The following is a 27630-nucleotide window of genomic DNA, read 5'->3' on the forward strand; positions in this document are numbered from 1 at the left end:
TATGTTTACTGTAAACTGTGCTATAAATGGTAATTAATTTTTAAAAAATTGTTAAGCTGCCAGGCCAATAACCATTACACTGTCTCAGGATGTATTAACATTTTTATTAGAAAAACAATTTTTAAAGTAATATATTATAAAAGTAATCTATCTGTTTTAGTTTTACTATCAGAAATGAATTAGTTAATGTTGAAAGCAATTATATGTACATGAGTGTGTGTTCACACACACATGCTCCACAAACATTTAAAATACCACTCAAATTGAAATGCATTAGATCTTTACCAAACCTTATTAGAAGCTTTGGGAATCAGTAAACTCCAGTTATCTGTTTTTTGTCTGCCTCTCAAGGTGTTTCTGGATTCTTTTCTTTTACCTGTTAGTTTAAATATTAGCTCATAGAAAATGAAAACCTATATCAACACAAATGAAATAAAAATAATTTCAAATGTAAACCTGATGAAAAAAATTAATTGTAATAAACTCTAAAACCAAATATAAGTTAGTGTTGATAGTTGAGTAACTTGGATTATCAGTACATCTTTTTTTCATCATATGAATAGACTAAACAATCAAGACAACTACAGCAAAATAATCATAGTTCATGTTTGGAAAGAAAATACTATCTTACCCTTAAATCACTGGGTTTATTATTTGAAATATCAAAATAAAATGTTTTACTATTTTCTATATTCATTTTAGAACTAATCAGAAAAACTTTACTTCAAATACTATGAATAATATAAACAATTTAATATATTCAGTACAACTTGATTTTTAAGACTTTTCTTCAAAGTTCTGACAATAAAATAATGTTTTAGGATCAAGAAAACCATATTATATATTCAAAGGAAAAATTTCCCAAACTTGCCTTATAAATTAATAAAGGATTTGTTAACTGAGGAACTTATAACAAAGCCAACAATGATTAAATTTAAAATGTCTTTATTCATTTAAATGATAAATACTGTCCCCTATTAAAACACAATGACATTTGTCTTTCAATCTGTTATGCTTAGCTAAACAATTCATGTGTCTCTTTTCTATATCATGTGTTGACATGACACAGGATGCAGGATGTCAAAATCAATTTAATAGACATTATTAAATAATTTCACACATATGTGTAAAATCTTGAATAAATGGTTAAAATTATAGATACACATTAAACGTGGGCACATGGATATTCGGTGTACACCGATGAATTTAACAGAAAATTTGTTTGCAATGATTTCTGGTAACCAACTTGCTTTCTGTGAATCTTTAAATACCCAATTCCAAATCTTCCAGCTCCTGGAGAAGGGCTTTCTCTTTCTGAATTTTCTCCAACTAGAAAAGTTTAAAACAATAAAGTTATTAAACAGGAAATGAAATAAAATAATTATTGGATCTAGAGCCAAAATAGCAAAATAGGAGAAAAAATTTAGAAAAAGAATATTTCTGACACTTTATCAGATTCACTGGTAAACACAGATTAAAAAATACAGATTAGAAACAACTTCTAATTTGTTATTTGGTATAATCAGGGGCAAAGGACTGAAGTTGTCTTACAGCAAACCTTTAGGTCCAACAAATTTTCCTAGGCTTAAAAGTGTTGAGGAAGGAAGGAGGAATAGGGTGGCACAACTTGAGATACAGGAAGGGAAAGAATTATATCTAACATAATAAATTGCCTTTATTTTCAGCAGCAATGGCATGAGTACATCTCTTAGGAATAGTGACTCTCATTCACCATGATCTACATCACGTCTTCCCCTATCCTTCTCTGTTTAAGAGTAACAACATTAAAACAAATAAATATATATATGGCATTGGTTTTCAAAAGAAGCTTTTAAATCTATGTGCTCTTCTACCTGATTGAACAATTGCTCATAATAAAAAGGGGAAAGGTGATAGTGACTAGCCCAGGTGGAAAATGCAGAAAAGACCTGATTTTTTTCTAGCTGTTTTCCAGTTGCCGCTTGTTCTTTCAGTTGTTCAATTGCTTTCAGTTTCTGCAAACATCAAATATATTATGAGTCAAGAAGAAGGAATAAGTCATTTTAGAATGCAAATTTTCTTATTAACAACTCATTCATATGAATGTGAAACCTGAATAAGGAGAATCATCTTACATTCGTATCAAGAATAGTCTGTTAAGGGGCCGGGCCAGTGGCGCAAGTGGTTAAGTGCACGCGCCCCGCTGCGGCGGCCCGGGGTTCGCCGGTTCGGATCCCGGGCACGCACAGACGCACTGCTTGGCAAGCCATGCTGTGGCAGCGTCCTATATAAAGTGGAGGAAGATGGGCATGGATGTTAGCCCATGGATGTTAGGCCAGTCTTCCTTAGCAAAAAAAAAGGAGGATTGGCAACAGATGTCAGCACAGGGTTGATCTTCTTCACAAAAAAAAAAAAAAAAAGAACAGTCTGTTAAAATGCTAAGGTAAATTACTTTTTTAAATTAAATGTAAAATTGGGTATATTAAGAACTTGTGACTTTGCAAAATATTTTTTCAAGCTTTTAATTAACATTATATATGTACATGTATGTATATATATATACATGTGTATGGATGTAAATATCTCACCAATTTCACCATTTATTTCATCACCTCACTGTACCTGGACGATGTCTGTGGCTTTAAGAGAAACTTCCTAACACAGCCGGAAGGGCTAAGAGAGCTAGCTTTACTTCCAGGGCCAACATCACAACTGGTTGCAATTTGACAAGTTAATAAACTTTTTTTTTCTCTGTTTCTGCATCTTTAAAACTGGGATAAATATCTGTTCCTACCTATCTCACAAATGTCTAATGAAATACTTAGTATAAAAGTGTCCAGGGCCGGCCCAGTGGCGCAAGTGGTTAAGTGCGCACGCTCCGCTGCGGCGGCCCAGGGTTCGCCGGTTCAGATCCCAGGCGAGCACCGACACACCGCTTGGCAAGCCACGCTGTGGCAGGGTCCTATATAAAGTGGAGGAAGATGGGCATGGATGTTAGCCCAGCGCCAGTCTTCCTCAGCAAAAAAAGAGGAGGATTGGCAGATGTTAGCACAGGGCTGATCTTCCTCACAAAAAAAATAAATAAATAAGTGTCCAGTATAATTCTGTACAAATGTATATTATTTCTTATTCTTCCAAAAACCAATAATAAAAAGACTAACAGCCTTTAAACACTTGTGAACAGAACTAAAATCAGTGCCATTCCTAAGTTACAGTATTTCAAAAGCAAGAAAACAACAAGAACTGCTACAGACTTCTTAGATGCCTGTCTTTATATAATTCTCATGTATTTCTTTCAATAAACACATCTGTTTTTCATTCAAGTCTCTCACCTTCTTTAGGTTCCTGATTTTTCTGTCTATCTCAGGGTCTCCAGAAGCTGAATGAGAGATGGCATTTCGTGGCGCGCTCTGCGGGGCAGGACTAGGGGCCAAATCCGGACTCTTGTCACTTCTTGCTTCCTGCAGGAAATATTTTCAAAAATTCAATTTTCTAAAATGAAAACATTAAAGTATTTCAACCAACATAGCCCTGGTATGTAAAATGCAGAAACCAAAATGTGATTTTCTCCTTTATACTACATTTTATATGAAGAAAGGACATGAATTGAAGGTCTCATGAAGTATGCTAGATTGTCCTATGATAGATACAATGCAACTTAAAAAAAAAAAACCACAGTATAAGGAGAAACTCCAAAGGTTTTTACTATATAATTGTCATAGGGAACACTTTGCTAGATCTAGAATTGAAAGTAACATAATATTAAATAACAAATAATATTTTGTTAGTAATATAAGGACAAATGAAAGAAATGAAACGACCTTAGCAGAGTAAACTAGGTTTCTGTATCAGCCCACAAGCATTCCAAATTTTCAGACGTTATATGGATGTTTTGGAAATGTGAGAGGGCTTTTCTTTTTTTTTAACGGTTTTATTTATTTATTTATTTATTTTGTGAGGAAGATCAGCCCTGAGCTAACATCCATGCTAATCCTCCTCTTTTTACTGAGGAAGACTGGCTGTGAGCTAACATCTATTGCCAATCCTCCTCCTTTTTTTCCCCAAAGCCCCAGTGGATAGTTGTATGTCACAGTTGTACATCCTTCTAGTTGCTGTGTGTGGGACACGGCCTCAGCATGGCTGGAGAAGCGGAGCGTCGGTGCGCGCCCGGGATCCGAACCCTGGCCGCCAGTAGCGGAGCACGCGCACTTAACCGCTAAGCCATGGGGCCGGCCCCAAGAGGGCTTTTCTAATTAAGGTATTTGAAGTTTCACTCTTGTGACGTCCTCAAAACTATAATGAGTATGATCGAGCACATGTGATGGATGCTACTATAGAGTAAGTCCTAGAGAGATTCATTTACAATCAGATCAATTCAGCTCTGCAACAAAGTCTCATGGAAAACGTTTCCCTGAAAGAGATACTATATTGCTCCCCATGTGGTCAGACCTCTGATGACCTTTCTAGCCTCATCCCTCCTCACCGAGGAACCACTGTTCTGAACCACTTTATTTCCTCTAAGGTGGGGTACACTCTTGTTTCCCAGCCTCTGTGTGTACTGTTCCTTGTGTCTAGAACACCTTCAGGTCCCTGGCTGACCCTGCTTATCCTTTAGGCCTCCTGGAAACCACCCCCCACCCCCAAGCCCCAAGAAACCAGACTGCTCGCACAAAATGTGGCACGTACCCCTCCTGTACTATCTCCAATTAGACTGGACCTAAAGTTTCCTGGTTCACTGTTCTACTTGTGCCCCCAGCAAAATACGTGTTTTATCGCACATGCTATATAAGTGAAAGGGCAAAAGCATGACTCTCCTTTTATAATTATGACAAGATGCACGTTTTGACAAGAGGGAGAAAAAAGTTATTTAAGTCTTTTTGCCCCCAAGGTAGGGCTTCGACTTCTTCCTTACAGAGTTCCCAGTGGAATACACAGAGACCCAAGACTCCAAAACCCCTTACTCAGAATTCTGGGTGGAACGCTCGGAACTCCCGAACTATCCCAGGGAGCAAGGTATCCCTCCTAGACCTCCAAATCTAAAAATGTCTGCCTGAGGGTTTTTAGAGAGTACAGAATTAGAGTCACTTTTTCTTTTTAAAGTCATATTGGTTGCACTTTTTTGTACATTCCAATGAACAAACATTAATTCCTAACTTTCTATGTGAAAACAGATTACTGAGCACTTTAACAGATTATTCAAAAAGAAACTATTTACTACTTTTAAGGAGCCTATAAGTTCTATTAATATGCAGTTGGGTATTTTTCATAATATAAAACTAAAGAAGAAGAATGGATGAAAGGAGAAGAGAGATACTTTATCAAAATTCACTTTTGACATCAGATAAAAAATTTAAAACTTTAGTTGTTTGTAATGAGCTGAGAAAATTTTTCTTCTAGGAAGGAAAGTTAATGTTATACATGTGAAAAACTATTGAGTGAAATATGAAATTTAATTTTCCACCATATATTAAATAACCAAGAATCAGTTAAAATGTCTGCATTAACTATACTTAAATTCTGGCCATTCTCTGGAAAGGATGTGTATATGGTAAGATTAAATTCCTAGTTTCAATTCTTGTTGGTGAAGTTAATAAGCTTAAAAAATCATCACAGTTTATAAAAGTACTTGGTTAGATTACATACATCTGATTCCTTTATCTTTGGTTACTTAATTCAGAGGCAGGGCTGAGAAGGTCTAGTCAAGGTGAGATCCTGTCACGGATTATTTACCTTTGTTCTATCACACAGCCATAATTTTTACTAACTCCAGCCAGTCGTCTCAAAAATGCACATTGAAAGGATTATCTTGCAAGTAGAAAACTCTTTGCCATCAACTGGGAAAACAGCAAAGAGCAACTCTGTAATGATGAATTAGTAGTATCATCTTTAGTAAAGAATGAACCTGGTGGGCATGATGCTAAGTGAAATAAGCCAGATAGAGAAAGATAAATACTGCATGGTATCACTGATATGTGGCACCTGAAAACAAAGTCAAACTCATAGAAACAGCAAGCAGAATAGTGGTTGCCAGGGCTGGGGAGTGGGGGAAAAATAGGGAGAGGTTGGTAAAAGGGTACAAACTCTCTATAAGATGATTAAGGTCTGAGAATCTAATATATAACATGGTGACTATAGTTGATAATACTGTTTTGAATAATTGAAATTTGCTAAGAGAGTAGAACTTAAGTGCTCTCAACAAAAAAAACAAAAAAAAAGGTAAATATGTAAAGTGATGGACGTGTTAATTAACCTGATTGTGGGAATCCTTTCACAATCTATACCTGTATCAAATCATCACTCTGTACGCTTTAAAAATTGTATTTGTCATACCTGAAAATATTAGCTAGGGGAAAAAAAAGAAGGAATCTTATCTACCAGTAGCTATAAGGATGCTGCTAACTTGTACTATGTAGAGCCAGCAGAGGTCTCTACCGACAATGATGAAACGACAAGTCTAGCTTTTATACAAGTCTAATACATGGAGGAGATCATTTTACTTGAAATGACCTAAACTTGAGCTATTTAAATATATTTCTGAGATGAAATATATTAACTACAAAAGAGCACACTGATTTTTTTTTTAAAAGCTCATATATTTGCAGAATATGGTCAATTGTATACCTTAAAAGAGCAACTGCCTACCAAAACACATAAGCAACCTAGAACTGCCAAAATTCAAGCATTACCCGCAAGACTGCACTGTCTGAATCTCAAAAATATGGTCACCACGACTTCACTAACCAGACATTCCCAGCACAGCCGACCTCACTATCACCATAGACCATATACGATCACAATTTTTTAATCAAGTATTACACTGGTATGGTTTTTCAACTACAGAATCACATAAAAATTATTTTAGAACAATTCCATTGTTTGGGTACTTCTGGTGTTCAGATTCCCAGTTGAATAATTTCCTATGATAATGTAATACTGAGTGACAAAACAGCCTTATAGTCATGTAATTTCTGGTTTCTCTTAACAAACACATGCTTTCAAGAAAGCAAACTATACCACTTCACAAAGGCTCCAGCAAAACCAAGTCTATAGCAAGTGACATACTACATGATCCCACTAGGGTTTTAGGTTTTAAGGCCAGGTTCAGCTTCTTAGTCCCCCAGTATATAGACAGGACTACTTAAACACTCACAGGCAAACACAAAGGACAGACATTCTGGTTACTCAAAGCCAGCTAACTCCAATTACATCTTATAACATAACAGTCAAGACCTTAGGATTACAATCCTTTAAACTCTAAGGCGTACAGCTAATTTCACTGGTTTTGTTTTGAAGAGATTAGTGCCCCAAATACCTGCTTTGCAGCTTTCTTAGCCTCATGCTTCCTTTGATTTTTAAGGGCTGCTTTTGATAATGGCTTATCATTTCCTGCTTGTGCTTTCATATTCTGAGGTGGTTCGTCCTCATGCTATGGAAAACGTAAAATAAACAATTTTGAAATGGAGTCCACGTTTTTAAAAACATATACAACAAATTATACAATTTTGCTAGTATGGAGTAAACTTACTTTATCAAATTTATTTTAAGATCACTGCCAAAGACTATTTCAAAACTCTTCTTAGTAGTAAGCACACCCCAATGATTAAATGAGGACCTTCCTATTGTTGATATACGATATCTTTCAGTTATATAAGAGCTGGCGGAATTCACCTTAGTTTTGTTTAAACAATGGAATTTTTTTTAGTACTACTACTGACACCTGATTCCTATGAAATCAGATCTCGACAATAGCTTCTTCTGCAGTCTCTCTGGATCTGACCACTGCCAAAAGAAACCTAGTTGCCTCATTTGTTTTCTTTGCACAAAGAATTACATGCTAGATCTTTACTTGCAAAATCAGGGATTAGCAGATTAAAAATAAAAGCAAATAGAAAAGCTAAAACAGACCATAAGAAAATAAATCAAATAGGAAGGGGTAAGTAATGGCATAATTACAAATCCAGGGGTAACATAATGAAGAGGCTGACAAAAAAACCAAATGACTTGTCAATCTATACAATGAAAACAGAAAATCATTTCCAGCATCAGATATTTACAAAATTCTCTCTCAAGTATATTCCACAACAGAAAGAGAGTGAATTAAGTATAGGATCAAGGAGATCTAATGTAAAACATGTTGACTATAGTTGATAACACTGTTTTGTATAATTGAAATTTGCTAAGAGAGTAGAACTCAAATGTTTTCACCAAAAAAAGATAAATATGTGAGGTAACGGACATGTTAATTAACTAGATGGGAGGAATCCTTTCACAATGAATACATATGTCAAATCACCATGATGTACACTTTATTGTTTTACTTATTTATTTTTTTGGTGAGGAAGATTGAGCCTGAGCTAACAATCGTTGTCAATCTTCCTCTTTTTGCTGAGGAAGATCACCCCTGAGCTAACACCTGTGCCCTTCTTCCTCTATTTTGCATGTGGGATGCTGCCATAGCAAGGCCTGATGAGTGGTGCGTCGGTCCACACCCAGGATCCGAACTGGTGAACCCCAGGCTGCTGAAACAGAGTACGCCAACTTAACCACTATGCCACCGGGCTAGCCCCAGCACTTTACATATCTTACAATTTTAGGGCTGGTCCCGTGGTATAGTGGTTAGGTGCACACACTGTGCTGCTGGTGGCCCAGGTTCGGATCCTGGGTGCGCACATGCACTGCTTGTCAGGCCGTGCTATGGTGGCATCCCATATAGAGTGGAGGAAGATGGGCACAGATGTTAACCCAGGGCCAGTCTTCCTCAGCAAAAAAAAAAAAGAGGAGGATTGGCATGGATGTTAGCTCAGGGCTGATCTTCCTCACAAAAACAAAACCAAACCAAACCTTACAATTTTATATGTCAATTATACTTCAATAAAGCTGAATATATATATAGGTTCCAGGTATCTCCAGAGTGGCTGCAGGCAACGTCCAGTATAAGTGACAGCACTACAACTTCTTATCAGACTCATCTACTTATTAGTTTCTCTCTACATTGCTATCATCTTAGCACTAACTATCTCTTGGACTCTATCGTACTCAGCACATCAAAAGGACCAGATCTCCATGAAGTTTCTTGAGTACTAGATCTCAGAACTGTGTTGTACTTCTAAGTGCTATAAGGAAATGGTCAGGGCTCAAACATTTAAGATACAGAAGAATAAATAAGAAACCATAAAGTGACTTTCTCTTAGCAGCTGCATTAACCATATTTTAGGTCATCAAAGTTTTGTGTACATACATACCCTATTTGAAGCAACTGAATATACGAGAACCCACATTTGTAGAAGAGACAAATTTGGACGGCAAGCCTCTTTCATTTCTTTTTTATTCCCATCATGTACAATGTTAGTTAAGAAATACTAATATTTGCTGAACATTGCTTTACACATCAAAATTCTTTCAAGAGTGGGCTCTTCTATAGCACCCTGCTTTGGCTGAAAAAGTTTCTACTCATAAGAACTTCAAAAAATGACAAAGCAATTAAAAATGATGCAAAAGAGGGCCAGCCCCGTGGTGTAGCGGTTAGGTGCGCGCGCTCTGTTGCCGGCAGCCGGGGTTCGAATCCCGTGTGCGCACCGACGCACTGCTTGCCAGGCCATGCTGTGGCTGCGTCCCACATAAAGTGGAAGAAGATGGGCACGGATGTTAGCCCAGGGCCAGGCTTCCTCAGCAAAAAGCGGAGGATTGGCATGGATCATGGCTGATCTTCCTCACCAAAAAAAAAATAATGATGCAGAAGAGAGGATGAATTAGAAGTCTCTTCCACACTATGAGCATCATGTAGCTACTGACAGACTTTCATTTTAGACGGAAAAAACCCACAGCTACTATGGACCAGGAGCTTTTCTGGCTTTAGTACTGTGCCCATTGTACACAATTTCATCATTGTCAATAAAATTTGTTTCTTCAGTTGTTATCAATTATTATGAGACTGTTTTGATGAATACGTTATAAAAGTGAAGGTTTTTTTGGAAAGTCAAGAAATACTTCTTCAAGTATAATTTATATATGAATTTTTACTTATAACAAAAGTAATTTTTTCTTCAGGGGGAAGAATCTCACCACCCTTTTTTTTTCCTTCTGCTATGTAACCCTCCTCCTTTGTGAAGTTATCGACTAGAATGTCTTTGTTTCTGATAATTTCTTGACAGTATTTTCTTTGCCATTTAGTTCATTTTGGGAATTAGATACAAACAAAAATTTCTGAGTAGTGGGCATGTGGTTCCTTCAACTAAAATGATTCAATAGGATCACATAATCACCATGTCACATACAAAAGAAAAAATTTTGTTGAAATCTTAAATGTTAAAAATATTTGGGTTTTAAGAAGTTCTTACCTAGTTTTATCACCATTTTCAAAGTATTATCTTTCTATATTAATTTCTCTCCCTCCCCCCACCAAAATAAACTAGTTTGATGGATCAGAGAATAAAAATATACACTAATTCAGAATTCCTTCCTCTTGTGCTATCTTACACAGATTTGGAAAGCAGGATGGGTTGATGTTACTTCTGTTTTTATTTTAGGTAAGGAAAATTTCAATATAGAGATAGGACAAATCTAATGACTACTATATCCTTTCTTTTTTTATTTAAATACAAATATCATAAATAGGGCTTAATTTGTTAAATGTTTTTATATATTTTTACAAAACTTAATACAACAAAAATGTTTAAACAGAACATTTCAATGAAGTCAAGAAGTTACAGGCCACTGCTACATTTTGTGAAGGAGGAATTCTGAGAGGGTTAGGAGTGGCAAAGGGAGGCACAAGAATATTTATCCTTTGAAAAAGTAGCTACTTCCTTGAGAGTCTAATAATTAAGTGACTATATACCTCCATTTACTTGGAACAGTCCCAGTTGATGCCTATTGTATGGCCACCTTTCTAATAACACCAATAATATTGCTGCTCATTCTTATGGAGCAACTTTATTCCTTAATATCATCACAGAAACTCAGGTCATTAAAATGTAAATGCTCTCCCCTGAGCTCTGAAATACTAACACTTTAAAGCAGATCAGAATCTGACCAACACTCTGGTCATAACTTTACAAGAGAAGCAAGGAACCGATGGCCTAAGGACAACAAATGTGTTTTGTTTGACCAACAGTTTGACCAACTGTTTTAAAAATTGAGAAATTTCACATGAGCATCCAGACTTGTTTTATCTTGAAAAATCACACATTTTTGCAAACTAGGCCTAAAATCTCTTATGGAAACAATCAACTACTGGTGTATAGCTGCCATGGCCTTTAAAGAGGGCATGACTTCTCCCTTTTCCCCTTCTCTCCCAGTCACCATTGCCTGACATCACCTGCCTAGCCTGGTGAGCATCTGAATACGAGAACAGGATCTGCAAAGCCAATATGTCGTAGCCAGTTATCTTTCCCAGAGATTTTAAATTAACTACTTTGTCAACTTAACACTATGAGCTGTTCACCATCTTCAGGAGTAGATCCTCCATGATTTCTACCCTAGAGTTTATATTCTAATCCGGTACGAAGTAACACAACACGTATGAGAAAAAGGTCTAGAGAACTCTACACACTGAAAAACCTTTACCTATCAAAGCAGTAAAACTTTACTCACCAGTTTGGAATTGGTGATTGGTTTATTTCTTAAAGCTGGGGGTCTATAAGCTGTTGCAACTTTAGGTTCTTCACTGGGTACATCACTTGGAACTGCTTGGTAAGTTATTGTTTTTGCTGGAAATATTCCATCTAAAAATGGCTGCCAAGAAACCTGCCACAGTTCTGCATTTGACGGCACATCATATTTATGCAAGACAGAGCCAGTGTAATGCCAAATCTTGTACCCGTTATTAACACGTAATCTGGGAGCACACGTGGCTGTTAAAATATGCTCACCATCTGGGCACCAAGCAAAATATGTAGAATCAGAGGCCACTGGTTTAGAAATAAGTTTGTAGTTTTTAACATCCCATACTTCCATTTGTCCCCTCAGATTTCCAAATCCAGCTAGTACTAAAATATGTCCATGAGGGCTATAGTAGGCTGCATTACGAGGACCAGTTCCAAAGTCAAACACAGGATCACATTTTAAGTTGAAAATTGTCGCTTTGGCAGGCATAAAACCATAAACAGCACAAAACTCAGTAGAACTGGAATTCCAGACTACATCGTATATGGGGCCATTTTTTGCTAGAAAAAGAATATAAAACCCAAATTAGCAATAATTATATGAATATAATATTTATTAGCACAAGTTATAATCATATAACATTATAAACACGTCGAGCAGTAAAAAAAGATCCTAAAATTTCAAGGTATGTTAAAATTAAAATATTTTTACATGATATATTATTCGCATAAAATATATGGGGATTAATGTATAATCATAAGTTTATTTAAGAACCCCTAAGGAATCTTAATTTCTTTTAAACATTTTGGCACTGTGGGACCATAGAGGCATAGGCTATTACCACTATTCATAAACAAACTGGTTTTTATTGGAAGAGGTAATATATGCACCTAGTAATAAAAATACAAACTATATAAAAAGACATGCCACAAAAATAAGTTCCTCTAGGGGCCAGCCCAGTGGCGCAAGCGGTTGGGTGCACGTGCTCCACTGCGGGGGCCCAGGGTTCACCGGTTCGGATCCCGGGCGCGCACCGACGCGCCGCTTGGCGGGCCATACTGTGGCGGTGTTCCATGTAAAGTGGAGGAAGATGGGCACAGATGTTAGCCCAGGGCCAGTCTTCCTCAGCCAAAAAAAAAAAGAGGAGGATTGGCAGATGTTAGCTCAGGGCCAATCTTCCTCACAAAAAAAACAAAAGTTCCTCTACACAGAGGCAACCCTCTGTTATATTTCTTGCATATCCTTTCAAAATATTTTCGTTGAAATTAAGCACCTCTCTCTTACACATACAGACAAAAAACACAAAGTTCTACACTTTTGTTGTTTCATTTAATACTCTATCTTGGAGATTCTTCTGTATAAGCACATGAAGATCGGCCTCATTCTTTGTCAGTTGCACTGCACTACGTTACAAACCTTGCTGCATATTTTGCACTGTGAGTACACACAAATATACCCGTGGGAATGAAACTGCCGGTCAAAGGGCGCATATGTTTACTTGATAATATACCACCAAAATGCCCTTCACAGAAGTTGTAGCAGTTTACACTGTCAATAGTTGTTGACAGTGCAGATTCTCCCCTCACTCTCATTCATACTGTGTGGTTGCATATTTTCATCTTTGACAACAACTACGTGAAAAAATGTGTGCTGTCTTCCTTCCTATTTCTTTTATTACAGGCTATGGAGCTTTTAATATATTCACACATAATTTCATTTCTTTTATTGTGGATTATTTTTTACTGTCCCATGCCTATTTTTCTCTCCTGTTATTGGTCTTTTATTGATTTACTTGATATATTAACAAAATTCACCTTTTCTCATAGTCATTCCGTGTCTGTCTAAAAAAATTTTTTCCCCAATTTTTTGTTTGTTTTGCTTAATTTATGGACTCTTCTTCCCCCAATGTAGGAATCTATATTTTTATATATTCAAATTTATCACTTTTCCCTTATGAATTCTGCCTTGTTTAGAAAGTCTGTTTCTACTTTAAGATTAGAAAAAAAATTCTTCCATATTTTCTTCTGGTTCTGTAGTTTTAGGTATAATTTTTTGGCCTGACTGGAATTTATTTTGATGAAGAGGTAGTAATACTAACTTTTTGTTCAAAATAGCTAGCCAGTTGTCCCCAAACCACATATTAAATGATCAACATTCCCCCGATTCAAATGCTGACTTTATTATATATCAATGGCTATGGCAGTATGGATCTACTTTTGGACTCTGTTCTGTTCCACAGAGGTATCTGTCTGTCCGTAAGCCAGAACCAACTGTCCAATTCCCACCACCTTACATTTGAGTATCTAGTGGTATCAGAAGTCCCCTGCCCTACTCTTCTTGTGCAAATTTTCAAAACACTCTTGCAAGTTTATTTTTCAATATCACCTTTAGGACCAGCTACTCTAGTTAAAAGAATCTACTTGCATTTTCATTTAATTTTTAGATGAAATGGAGAGAAATGACATCTTTATAAAATTCTTCCTATTAAGAGTCATAGTTTGTCCCTCAGAAGTTTTAAAGTTTTCTTCCCATCAGCCCTGTGTATTTCTTGTTTTTGCTGCTGTATATGGAATCTTTCCTTCCACTGTGTTTGTTAAGTGACTGCTGTTTATAATGTGACTTCATCTATATGAGCCGAGATGATTCCATTTTCTCCTTCAAAACTGTATACTTATTCTTTTGATCAGTTACACTGATTAGGTCTTTCAGAATGTTAAACAACAGTGGAGAGGGGAGTCGTCCTTGTTTTGTTTCTGACTTCAATGCGAATACACAGTTTTTGGTAAGGAAGGTTACCTTACTTTTACATGTTCAATTTGAAATGAAAAAATTAGAGAGTTGTCAGAATTTTTAAACTGTATTACTTTACAGTTAATTTAGCTCATCAAAACAAAAGATGAAGTGGTAACATTCTTCAGTTCTGAAGACAGTGCTAAACTCACTAGATCATCTTTCTGAACTAATAAGTTAAATAAGTCTCAAAAGAGCTACTACAAGGGGATTACCTCACTCAGCAAGTTTCCTACTAAAGTGCTGGCATAACTAAATTAACTAATTGGATTCTGTCAAAATAAGGTACGTGTGGGGATGATTTTAAGCTTTTTAAGTAAGAGGAGTTTTACCTTAAAGGTTATTAAAATGTGAGTTTTATCACTTGCTCAAGAATTTAGATTATATCATCTTTATGGCACAGTATTTTTTACTCTCCTTGTTTTTATCAAAGGACGACTGCTAGGATACTCACGTAATTGCACAACGGCGCTTTCTCCGTTTGTTGCAATGTAGTGCAGCGTCTGTTCCCCATAGTAGGAAGCTCCTGTCTTGTCAACATCGGTACTAGCCATTACCAACACAGCAGTAGCTAGAACAGTAAAAACTTTAATTAGGTTTAAAACATAAATTAACCTAATGGTGATAAGAAAAATATTTAAAAAATGTAACAGAGCACATGTAAATTCTTATTAAATAAGCACTGAGACTTTTTTCTATATATGCAGGAATGTAAGTCTAAATTAATATTTGATAAACAAATTGAGAGATAAATGTATTTACCATACCTTTTTTATTCCATAGCATTGTAACCTTATCAGCCTTAAAGAAACTTTTATTGGCTAAAGCTGCATGAGGTCCATCAAAGTTGGGGTACTGATATAACCTAACAAACGAAGGTGCACCCTTACTTCCTGGAACATAAACAGCCACCTAAGATACACAGACATAAATCATTACTTAATTTTTTGAAGCATATAAACCAAGATGGACATGTTTGCACAGTTACTAAAAACTAGGAAAAGGTTTTATCTCATAATAGTCCACATAAACAAACAAAAACATATAGCAGTTACCTTGTAGGGTTGGGGTCCTGGCGATAACACAAAATCATTAATTTTTTGCAAATGCAATTTATTTGCGATTGTGTCTAGAAAAAAGTAAATGGTATTAGATTGATGAGAGAAGCTAATAGGAATATGTTAAATTCTGAATGCATTATAAAAGGTTAATGTAACTGTACACTAATACTGCTCATCGTATGTAGTCTCATGTCGGTAAGGCAGAGCAACACAGTGGAAAAAACATGAGGTGAAAGCAAGGCAGGGCCAGTCTGGTGGCGCAAGCGGTTAAGTGCACGCGCTCCGCTGCTGTGGCCTGGGGTTCGCAGGTTCGGATCCCTGGCACGCACCGACGCACTGTTTGGCAAGCCATGCTGTGGCAGTGTCCCATATAAAGTGGAGGAAGATGGGCATGGACGTTAGCCCAGGGCCAGTCTTCCTCAGAAAAAAGAGGAGGATTGGCAGATGTTAGCACAGGGCTGATCTCCTCTCAAAAAAAAAAAAAAAAGAATAGAAAGCAAGGCAGACCTACACTTGAATTCCTACTCAGTCACTTACTAGCTATGACCTTAGGCAAGTAATGGGATTATGCACCTGACTCCCAGTGACTGATTTTAAGAGCACAGTGCCAGGCACATAGTAGGTATTCAATAAACATCAGTTCTCTTCTCCTCAACCTCTGCAATACAGTAGTCTTGGAAGTGGGAGGGCCGGCCCCGTGGCTTAGCAGTTAAGTGCGTGCACCGATGCACCGCTTCTCCGGCCATGCTGAGGCCGCGTCCCACATACCGCAACTAGAAGGATGTGCAGCTATGACATACAACTATCTACTGGGGCTTCGGGGGAAAATAAAAGGAGGAGGATTGGCAATAGATGTTAGCTCAGAGCTGGTCTTCCTCAGCAAAAAGAGGAGGATTGGCACGGATGTTAGCTCAGGGCTGATCTTCCTCACAAAAAAAAAAGAAGTGGCAAAGATGACTCCAGCCTGCTACTGTAGAGTGTGGACATGGAAATTCTGTAACTAATATAATAAACAGATACTTGATAACAATGATCACAACACTAACAATGGCTGATATTTATTGAGTGCTTCATCTGTACCAGGCAGTCAGAACCCACGTTATGAACAATACTACTCCCCGAGTTAATGGGATCAAGAGCTATTACTCTTTCTTTGTTCAAATTCAGAGATCAATAGCTGTTCAGAAGTAGCATACCGAACTGCCAAACTGACAGCTCCCTTCTTTTGGCATGCTCACCAAGAGGAAAGTAAGATAAGCAAGCAAGCTAACCCAAAATCAGTGGGGCAGGAATGAGTCTTGAAAGCAAGAAAATGAAACGCATGGCTATGCTCGTGTGCGTGGTGCTCAAAATCAGCCTGCAGGCCATCTTTGGTACATGCCAACAGTTACCAGTTCCTATTGTACTTTAATATACTCAAAAGCGTACAGTCACTCTAAGGACAAAGGAACTGCAAAACTTTTTTCTTTCAATTATTTTCAGTAATCAAGTTATTGGTGTTACTGTTGGTATTGCTATTCTAAGAATACTACGTGGCTAATGTGAAACAAAGCAAATGAATAATTATAGTCACGTGTTGCAAAATGACGTTTTGGTCAATGACAGACCACATATACAACTAATAAGATTAGTACCACACAGCTTAGGTGTGCAGTAAGCTATGCCATCTAGGTTTGTGTTAAGTACACTTTGTGACGTTTGCACAATGACGAAATCACCTAACGATGCATTTCTCAGACTGTATCCCCGTTGTTCAGTGATGCATGACTGTATGTGAATGTGACATTCTCAAACTATCACCTCTAGTATCCTAGAGAACCAGAATTCTTGTTGTAAGCAAAAGGAAATAGAGAGGTAAGATAAAAAAGAAATAAAAAAGATCTAGAAGCAATGATCAACATAGTAGCAATGAGAGTCCCCTACACCCAGACTGTGGGCTCTAAATACAATTCCACTAAAAGGAACCAGAGTATCTTGCAGAATTGGCTGATTCCAGGTGCACCAGAGGAAATATACAAGATAATCCTAGAACGACTTGTCTTACCATATAGCAAAGAAGTCATTAAAGACTAATTGACCATGGATGAGACAATTTGAGCGTCAATAAGAATAATAATTGCAATGCATTAAAACACATCATACATGTTTAAATCCATAGTTCATAAAGATGGGGGGAGAACTAACTGGTTGTAAAGGAGACTGCTAGAGAAAGAATTCATTATATTAAAAGTGATAAAGAGAAAGAATATTCATCCTGCCTTTCCTATATAAATGGTACCACGAGGAAACCAAATAGTAGATGAGGGAATTTCTCCTTATAGAAGTAGTAAGCTAATAAATGAGAGGGGAATAGGGGATTAGAATATCATCAATTTGCAACCACTCATGAAATAATGGATCTAGGTATTGAACATTAATGTCAACCAACCTACAAAATTAAAGACAATAAGATATTATGTGTTTCTTGATAAAAGAACCGAATATCGGGGCCGGCCCGGTGGCACAAGCGGTTAAGTGCGCGCGCTCCGCTGCGGCGGCCCGGGGTTCGCTGGTTCGGATCCCGGGCACGCACCGACGCACTGCTTGGCAAGCCATGCTGTGGCGGCGTCCCATATAAAGTGGAGGAAGATGGGCACAGATGTTAGCCCAGGGCCGTCTTCCTCAGCAAAAAAAAAAAAAAAAAAAGAGGAGGATTGGCGGATGTTAGCACAGGGCTGATCTCCTCACAAAAAAAAAAAAAAAAAAAAGAACCGAATATCGCCTTATGATGTAGTCTTGCCCTCATCTCCCCAAAAAAGAAGAACCTGAAGCTGACCAACTCTAGATCCAAACAGCTTTTTACAGAGGACAGAGGAACATGTTAAACACAGGATGGGATACATAGCAAAATTCAAACTATGGGAAAATATATAGGATAAGTAACCTTGTTTCATGAATAATAAATTGCAAGGGAGGAAAAAAAGAGATGGAGAGAGCACCTAGATCTTAAAAGAAACTTAAAAGATATATCAATCAATTGCAATGTGAGGGACCTTATTTGTATCCTAAGTTTTAAGAAACTTATAACATTTGCAATTATTAGAAATTTGAACACTGTGATAATGGTATTGTGGCTAACTTAAAAAAAAATAAAGAGCCGTAATCTTTAGAGGTACATATTGAAATATTTACAGGTAAAATTATATGATGTCTAGGATTGGCTTTGGCAGTATAACAGAGATGGAAGGTGGAGAGATGTATGGATGACGTAGGATTGGTAATGGGTTGATGGTTATTGGGACTAGGTGTCTACTTTTGTGTTTGAAATTCAACACAATAAAACATTTAAAAAATTTGTATCACAGAATTTCAATAGCAACTAAACTCAGAAAGAGGTAGTCAAATGTCTTAACAGCAATTACTAGATAATAGAAAGTTATTATAAAAGAAAACCTTCACGTTATAGAATTTCATTAGCTTTTAGATCTATAAGAGTTATTCAAATGAATTACTATAACAGCAATTGTTGATTAAAACAGTAATAGTATTTAGGATGGGATATAAGGCAATCAAAACTGTATACATTTATAGTAAGTAATATAATGCCATATAAGGCAATCAACATTGTATACATTTATAATAAATAATAATATTATTTTATAAATCTTTCCATACTAAAATTGTTGTTTTCAAAGAAGTGAACTTCATTGTTAACATTTCGGGCACAAATAGTTTCATCTTCTGACCAGGATGGACACCTACATTGAAAAGAAAGAACAAAAAAAATTTAGACAAAAATGTAATATCACATGTTAAGATGTTAAGTTTCTGATATTGCTTACTATTTGAGGAAAAATACTTATAAATATGATGTCAAGTCAGTTACTAATAGTTTTAGTCAGTGTATGTAACAGGAAAATATTGTTCCTTTTCATTCAAATACTAAACAAAAGAAAGAACAAGTTTTTACTCTATTAGATCCCTACATACAAAATCCTTAAAAATCTAGATTTTGGTCTGATAAACTATTTTCTAAGTCAATACCAGAGAAACAAGTATTATACAATGAAGGTATTTAAAATATGTTGCAAATAACTAGCATTTTAAAGCATTTATTTACCAATTTTGCATTTTTTTCTGGTTGAAAGACTTCAAACACGCCCCAGTTTTCATATCATAAAGCTGTAGGTTGGGTATCCCAGCTGTGCCATCTTTAGAAGCTGCAATAAAAACAAAATTTTTTGCAGTAATTGTCTCCTAACACTAGTGAGAAGATTTCATTTGCAAAAAAAATTGGAACAAGACTATAAAGATCAAGTAAAAGAGTTGCTATAAATCAACTTTCCCCTTTAGCTTTAATTATAGATTTAATCATCCATTCCTGAAGCCATGACAACATGAGAGCTGTTTGAGCAAACTTCTGAAATGAGTTAATCACTACAGATTTTAAGAATACTTAAGACATTTCTTGTTTATTAAGTTTGACATGGTTTGCTGTTAAATGGATTAAACTGTCTTATTATGAAAGTTTTTATCTGTAAGTCACACACACAAAAAAGTTATATAAAACCACTCATGAGTCTCAATGGATTTTCAATTTCCCTTTTATTTACTTCGAAAAATAAGATTCATTAGAGTCCACGCCTCTTGAAAGAACAAACCCAGAAGATTTATAACCCAATAATGATCTACTGTCATATATTTACCGAACAATGTCTACATTATTAGAAAATATTTCTTAAAATAAACCCCTAGACCAGTTCTCAATATTCTACTAATCATCTATGAAGCACAGCTATGCAAAATGTTCAGGTAACATGTTATTATATCTTTAAATGTGTTAGAAAATAGCACACCATTTCCTACTCTTTGTCATACCATACACATTTCTTGGATGTTGTGTCTACTATACTTCCTCTTTCACTTATAATGATTATTTAAAACCTTTTTTCATTTTAAAGGGCATTATTCTTCTTAATTTTTGAGATCTTCTCTATCCAGTGCTTATTTACTTTCTAAATTTTCCCTTGGCTGCTGCTTCTTCTCTATCTCATGATGGATCTTTTCACTAACTTACTGTACCTTGAAATTACTTAAAGTTCATCGTATTTGGGGAGTACAAGATTCATTGTAGATTAACAATATTTACAAATACTATTTACTATTATAAAGATTAATTACTTTTCTATAAGGTTATAAACCTTCTCTTCTCTTGCCCATTAAATTGAATTTGTCCTATCAGAATAACTTTACAGTTGGAAAATACTTACTGGTATAAGGCTGCCATGTTGCCAGGACAGTGTTTTTTGGTGAGAACTCAAGGCAAACTGCCTTTGGGAGGTCGAAGGAGTGCAGTAGTCTCTTGTTAATGACACTGATAATATTTATTCTAGTTTCAAAAGAAATAACTTCAACAATGAGATACTGTTTTATAATAGCCAGCATTATCCAAAACATTCATACCTCTTTTCAAATTTAGATCACTCTGAAGTGTTCATTTTTCATAAAAATCCATTTTTAGTTCTAGAAAATATTTAATAAACATCTTAACTAAAAAAAAGTGTCCATTTTACCAAAAGACCCCTATATAAGGCTGGTGTTGCGAAATAATATAAAATTAGCAGAAAGACAGAAGAAATGATTCCACCATCTGCTGAAAAGGAAACAACAGGCCTTTAAGTGAACACAGAGCTGGATGAGCTGAGGTATAGAAGAGAAAAGAAAGCAGAAGTGCTCATGCAAAAGCACGTTTTTTCACTTTAGGAAATGGAAGTTGTAGCAGCTGGGGAAATCATCAAGGAGATTTTTGATGTCTATTAAAATCTCAGAAGCAGTCTCCAAAAGATAGGACTGTAAGAATTATTATGGTAAGATAATGACAAAAATTACAATAATTGTATAAATAAAAGCAATTTCCAGTTTTTGATGCTTTTTGTGTACCATGTTCTAGGCTAACACTTTATGTACATTTTCTCATTTAATCCTCACAACAGTCTCATAAGATAGGTATTATCATCTCCATTTTACAAATGGTGACAGTGAGGCTTAGAAAAATTAAATGGTGTGATGATTTGCCCAGGATCACACAACTGATAAATGCCAGAGCCAAGCTTTAAACCCAATTTGGCCTGACTTAATCTTATGTACTCTTTCAGGTAAAAAAAAAAAAAGATACTTCATCTTATTCTAGAAATTGCTTAAAGTTACTTTGTTCTACTCAAGTTTGAGGACACTGGATTTAGGACAAGCAGAAATTGGTAAAAGGAATGAACGATTACTGCATATTGTTTAAACACACACACACACACACGATTCTTTACAACTTACTATAAATTATATATTTTAGAATTGCATGAAGCTTTCTTTTTTTGTTGTTGATAACCTTTAATAATTATTCTTAGTGTAATAAAGGGTGTTTATTTCAATGAAAAAAACCCCACACATATTTAAGGAAAAATCAGTTCTAGTTTCTGACTTAGTTAACCACGAACGCAGCAAAGACTACAATCAATACACTACATTTATTTCTCTTGCCCCAGGAATATCATATATCACTGTGGCCACAGCACTTTAAGGAAATAAATGCTAGAACCAGGCATAGAAAATATCTATTAAAAAGATGGACACAGTACATGGGGATATATTAAAAGGATTCAGAGTTGAATCCAATAGAAAGCCAAGTGGGGATATGAATGAAGTATATAAAATAGTTAATAACAACTGCCAAGGTGAAAATAGACTTACTCAACAAACTCTAAGCCAGGAGAATAAGGGATACCTCCAAAAGACAATAGACAATGGAAAGAAGTATGGTATGACCCATTAGATAGTATAAACTAAAATGTGGATTTAAAAAATAAAACCCAAATACCCACAATAGGTTACACCAAAAGAAAGAAGAAAACTTGAGAGTACATTCTTTCTTTGAGGCTGAGGTTAAGACTGTTATGTTAGCATTGTGGATAAGACTCAATATGATTATATTCTTAATAATTTGAGAGTAGTTGGATTCAATAAACTTTAAAAAAATAAAAACCTGATTAATATTTTAATTATAAAAGCTAATTCTGCCAGCTACTTATAGTCATAAAAAGTGAATCAACTAATTCAACACAATCTTTTTAGCATTAATTTTAAAAATCACGTGTTTAATCCAATCTCATCTGATAGTTGAAAGACTTCAGAATACATTACCACTGTGTAAAAAACAACATTTAAAATGTACTTTTCAAACTAATGTATGCATTTCCTCCCTTTTAAAAAACCCTAAGATAGTGTATCTGGTTAAAAACAACAAAATAACTTTAAACCAAGCAACAAATATTCCAGCATTTTCCTTGTTCTGTGAACTGAAATGTTGTAGTGACGATGGAAAAATTAAAAAGGACTGGTTTTCTTAGTGAAATTATGAGCATTAAATCAAAACACTTATATTTTTGGTAAGACCAATTTTGTAATCTGATTATTTTATGTAATATAGACTATACTACAATACTTTTGAATAACTTATAAAATATTTAGATGATATACTTTTATATACAATAAAACTAATAGTAATAACTGCAGACAGTTACTAATTTAACAGCAAAGATATAAAGTATCTAAATCTAAGGTAAACAAGCAAAGAGAGTTATTCTCTAAGTGCTAGTGCAAAATTTAAGAAACACTTTTTTAGAGCACTATTTAAAACAACCTCTCAGCTTCTCCAACATTAAATGAATTGCTTTTTTTCATACATTACTTTTTAATTCTAAGTAACTAGATAAACAAGTCACGACACATAAATAGAAACTAACAACTCTGGAGGTGTTCCATGGAAGTTATGTCGGAGATAATATCTAACTGCATCATGACATTAAAAGACAGACTTTATTAATGATACCCAAATACATATTATTCAAATAATGAAGTTATGTTGCACATTCGTCACATATACACACAAAATATGTTATATAAACGAACACTAACTTTTCACCGTTGCCCCAGGCAAACAAGGTCCCATCCTTACTAAAGGTATAGACTTTGCAATTTTTCCCGGATTCCCTGAAAATGACAAGAAAAAAAGTTTAAATTAATAAGCATTAATACTTTTCAAAAAATCTGATTAAAAATCCACAATCTTACTACTAATTTAATGACTAAGAACTTACATAAATTTTGGAAGATAATTCCAAAACGTTTTAGTCTACCGAAATACTTTATCTCTTAAAATGCAGTGCCAACAACCACTATAAAGTAAGCTGGAAACTGATTTTATACCAACAGATCAATCTTAAGAAAGAAAGACAGCCCTTTTGGGTGAATAACTAGTTTGTGCAAAATCCCAAAAATGTAAGTGAATGTGGAAGTTACCAGCTGTCAGCCCTGATCTTGAGAGGGCTGAAGGATTTCAATACAGAGACCTTGTGAAGAACGTCCCAGACCACCTGCGTAACAAAACAATGGATAGAATACCCTCAAGTGGCTAACAAGTGCCCCTAGATTTGAAGGACAAAGACCTTCCATCAATTTCTCATGTGTAGAAACAGAAAGCATAACAACAATAAGAGGATCTTCACATTAAATAAATGCAGATACAGGATTCCGTACAAAAACAGACCTATGGAAATTGGACTTCTTGGCAATATTCTATCAAATGACCAAAATTCTAAGTACTGTTTATCTCTCAACTGGAGATGGCTACTATGAGTACGTCTTCCAGTGATAATGAAGACCCAAACAGAAATGTGTATGTGTGTACAAGTAGATGTCCATAAGTGTAGTCACAACTTTAGATGAGAACTTAATGGATAATAAATATCTGAATTATTAAATAACGCACTGAGAACTGACCAGTAGATCCCCCTTAAACTGGATACTATCTTTGCATTAATTTATCATATTTCTGTAATCACACAATAATAGAAGCTTTATATTATTATTTTATATACATATTTATATATAATATATTATATTTATTATATGTTATATTTATAATGTAATATATTATAATTAGTATATATATAAGATAAATGTTTGTATATTATATAATTATATAATAAAATATAAAATATATTTATATATTATATAATTATAATTTAATTATAATATTATTATATTAAAAACTATATATTTATATAGTTTGTAGTTACTGAAACATTTTTTTTCTCTTTCTCCCATAAACAGCTATGATCAAGATGTCCTCCTTCCTACACTTGTGCAACTCATTTCTGAACCTTAAGGCAGATGATTTACAATTACCATATCAAATTCCACTCAGGTTTTGGCACATTAGTCCTGCCTACTGAGATCTATTTACATTTTGATTTTCTCTTTTAAAATATTAGCCATTCCTTAGAGATTTATATAATGTATAAATTATAAAACATCATCCTAAGCTAGCATGTAAATTAACTATGAGAATGTTGAATGAGCTCTGAACAAGATCTTGTGGTTCACCAACAGTCCTTCCCTCAAACCAAAATCAACTCATTAATCAGCTGACTCCACAGCTCTTAACCAATGGCAACTGATGATTATTATCATCCAACCAAAAGGCTTTCTCATTTCTCAGATACTTTGCTAAAATCATGTTTATGAAGTTTACTCTGATGTGTCTGGAAATTCTACTCAGAAAGGAAATGAGATAAGCTTGAAACAATTTGTTCTTAGCAAGCTCATTTTGACTCCAATAATCACCCCATTATTTCAATGATTATAAATGTCGTTTTAATACAGCATTCTACAATTGTGTTTAAGATTGAAGGCAAGCTTACTAGATTATAGTATCCAGAACTCAATTCTTTTCTTAATCGTGGCAATTGGGAAATTTTGTCTATTTCCTTCTGGTACAATCTTTTAAATAAAAAACTTCAAATATACACAAAAATAGAGAAAAAGTATGATAACCCACCCATGCACCTATCACCAAGTTTAAATAATTATTAACTCATGGCCAATTTTGTTTAATCTACTCTCTACTTTTATATTTAATGCAGAATATTTTAAAGCAAAACCAGATGTCGTATCATTTTACTTTATACTTCAGTATGCACCTCAGACTGATGAGGACATTTTTAAAAAACATAATCGCCACATGCCACTTCATCTCACAAAATTAACAATAACTCCTTACTATCATTTAATACCCAGTACTTGGATATCTCGGTTTTTAAAAGACCCCAGGTCATTCTAATGTGCATCCAAATTTGAGAACCATTCACCTAAAAGCTTGATTAGACTCAGGTTTTTTTAACATTCATAGAAGTTAAGTACCATGTAGTTCCTATTGCAGCTCACCAGGAGACATGTAATGTCTTCTTGTCCCACTCTTCGTGATGCTGAGACGGTACTGGACTCACTATGTGCCTCCTCAGATTCGCCTAACCCTTCCTGCTCCCAGGGGGCAGTTACTTAATGAAGAGACCTGACCACCTCATCTAACGCCATTGGTTGTCTCAGCCTTGACAGGAGTGAGGGCCACATTTCAACATGGATCCCATTATGCCTACTGCAGTTGCAGGAAGAGGAGCTCGGCACTCAGACTCAACCCAAACAGACCAAGAGAGGCTCTGGCTGCACATACATTTCTCACCCTTCCTCTCCACAAGAGACTGTTCTGAGGCACGGCCGTTCCATACAGCCTCTGTGGAGACACACTGTATGACCAAGCAACACGGCTGTATTTTGTGAATCTGTTGTCAGTTCAGAGCACCCCATGTTACATTTGCTTTCACTTCTTCTTTGCCTCATTCCCTTTTTCCCCTCATTTCTGCTGCCTTGGGATTACACACCCCAATGAAAAGCAGCACAAAAGCTTTGACAGACTGTTGTTTTCTAGAGTAGTGGTTTTCAAGTATACATGCATACAAACCACCTGAGAATCTGGTTAAGATACAGATTCTGATTCAGTAAGCTGGGTGGGGCCTAGATGTCACATTTCTGCACTGGCTCGAGGTGATGCCAATACGGCTGGTCTTGGGCCCATACTTCCTCTAACGAGGTTCTAGAGAACTAGGCCTGATAAAAAATTGGTCAATAGATTCAGGTGATGTCAGCCTGATTATAAAGTTCCTCATCAACAGTTCATTTAACAGTTTCAGCATCTTTTGATGATTATTTGCTTAGATCAGTGGTTCTCAAAGTGGGGTCTCCAGACTTGCAGCATTAGCGTTACCTGGGAACTTGTTAAAAATTCCAATTCTTGGGCCCCACCCCAGATCTAATGAATCGGAAAATCTGGGGAGGGAGCAGCAATTTGTGTTTTAAAAAGCTCTTCAGATGCATGCTACAGTTTGAGAACCACTGATATATGATTTCTTTAGGATTACAAAGCGCTGATTATCTAATCCTATCATTCCTTCTGCATTTACTAACTGGAATTCTTCTATAAAGAAGTTTTCCTCATCAACAATTTGGTTACTCTGAAAAACAGTCTGTACAGGAAAGGCAAGATAAATTCTTGATCCCTTCTCTTCATTTATCAGTTTTCAAAGTAATGAGCAAGGATCCCAACAACCTCCAATACTGACCAATAAGACTTGGAGAGAGGGGGATTTTGGGGGAGTGTTCATATATACTTGACATGTCTTAACCCTCTTAGTCATAATTCTTCTTAATGCTCAAATTATACTGTCTTAGGTTGGTGTGAACCCCTTCAAGTTGATTCCTATAACCCTTTAACAAAACCCCATTCGTCTTTTACAGCTTCCTTGCTTTCTAGCTTAGATGTCTATAGCTCAGCTTGTACATTTTCCATCCTAGACCTGGAGTTCACCACTTCCCCAAGAAACTGGCTCCTTTTAGAGAACAATGGTGTTTAGAAGATCACAATCTATGAGGCAGCAGTATTCACTGCTATTAGGTTATCGCTGCTTCTAGACCTTTTCATTGGACAGAGCCAGGAAATACAAATGATTTTATGAAAAGAAATTCTGAGTTCATATCGATATATGCAACTCTATCCCTTCACTCTTATACTGAAAATCTTGTTTCCCAATGACATTAATATAACTACTTCTTGTATCCTACAGTAGATTTAAAACAACAGCATCAACTTCCTGTTAACAATACAACTATTCAATGCACTTAAGAATTTTGCAGTCATCATACGGTTATACCGCCAACTTGTTTCTGTTTTCCATTTTATTTTTATTTTTTATTTTTTTTAATTTAAAACAACTACATTGTCCAAAGTCAAAACTATATATATCAAAGTTCATTCACAGACATATCCCCT

General features: G+C 35.6%; 1 protein-coding gene across 1 annotated transcript in view; it reads right to left on the minus strand.

Moving 5' to 3' along the window:
- Positions 1 to 928: 928 nt before the first annotated feature.
- The window catches only part of EIF2A (eukaryotic translation initiation factor 2A), a 36714-nt gene continuing 10012 nt past the window's right edge, over positions 929 to 27630 (minus strand). Inside the window, exons 3-14 of the mRNA XM_004419252.3 lie at positions 23382 to 23456; positions 20684 to 20802; positions 19534 to 19633; positions 19089 to 19171; positions 15429 to 15502; positions 15141 to 15285; positions 14828 to 14944; positions 11572 to 12143; positions 7292 to 7405; positions 3312 to 3440; positions 1929 to 1994; positions 929 to 1329 (exon numbers count right to left, since the gene is read on the minus strand). Of these exons, the coding sequence (XP_004419309.1) occupies positions 1264 to 1329; positions 1929 to 1994; positions 3312 to 3440; positions 7292 to 7405; positions 11572 to 12143; positions 14828 to 14944; positions 15141 to 15285; positions 15429 to 15502; positions 19089 to 19171; positions 19534 to 19633; positions 20684 to 20802; positions 23382 to 23456 (1660 nt within the window). The 3' untranslated portion in view covers positions 929 to 1263. The remainder of the gene's footprint in view (positions 1330 to 1928; positions 1995 to 3311; positions 3441 to 7291; positions 7406 to 11571; positions 12144 to 14827; positions 14945 to 15140; positions 15286 to 15428; positions 15503 to 19088; positions 19172 to 19533; positions 19634 to 20683; positions 20803 to 23381; positions 23457 to 27630) is intronic.

This window comes from Ceratotherium simum, chromosome 5, assembly GCF_057802395.1.
Source record: "Ceratotherium simum simum isolate JZ-2026a chromosome 5, ASM5780239v1, whole genome shotgun sequence".
NCBI lineage: Eukaryota > Metazoa > Chordata > Mammalia > Perissodactyla > Rhinocerotidae > Ceratotherium > Ceratotherium simum.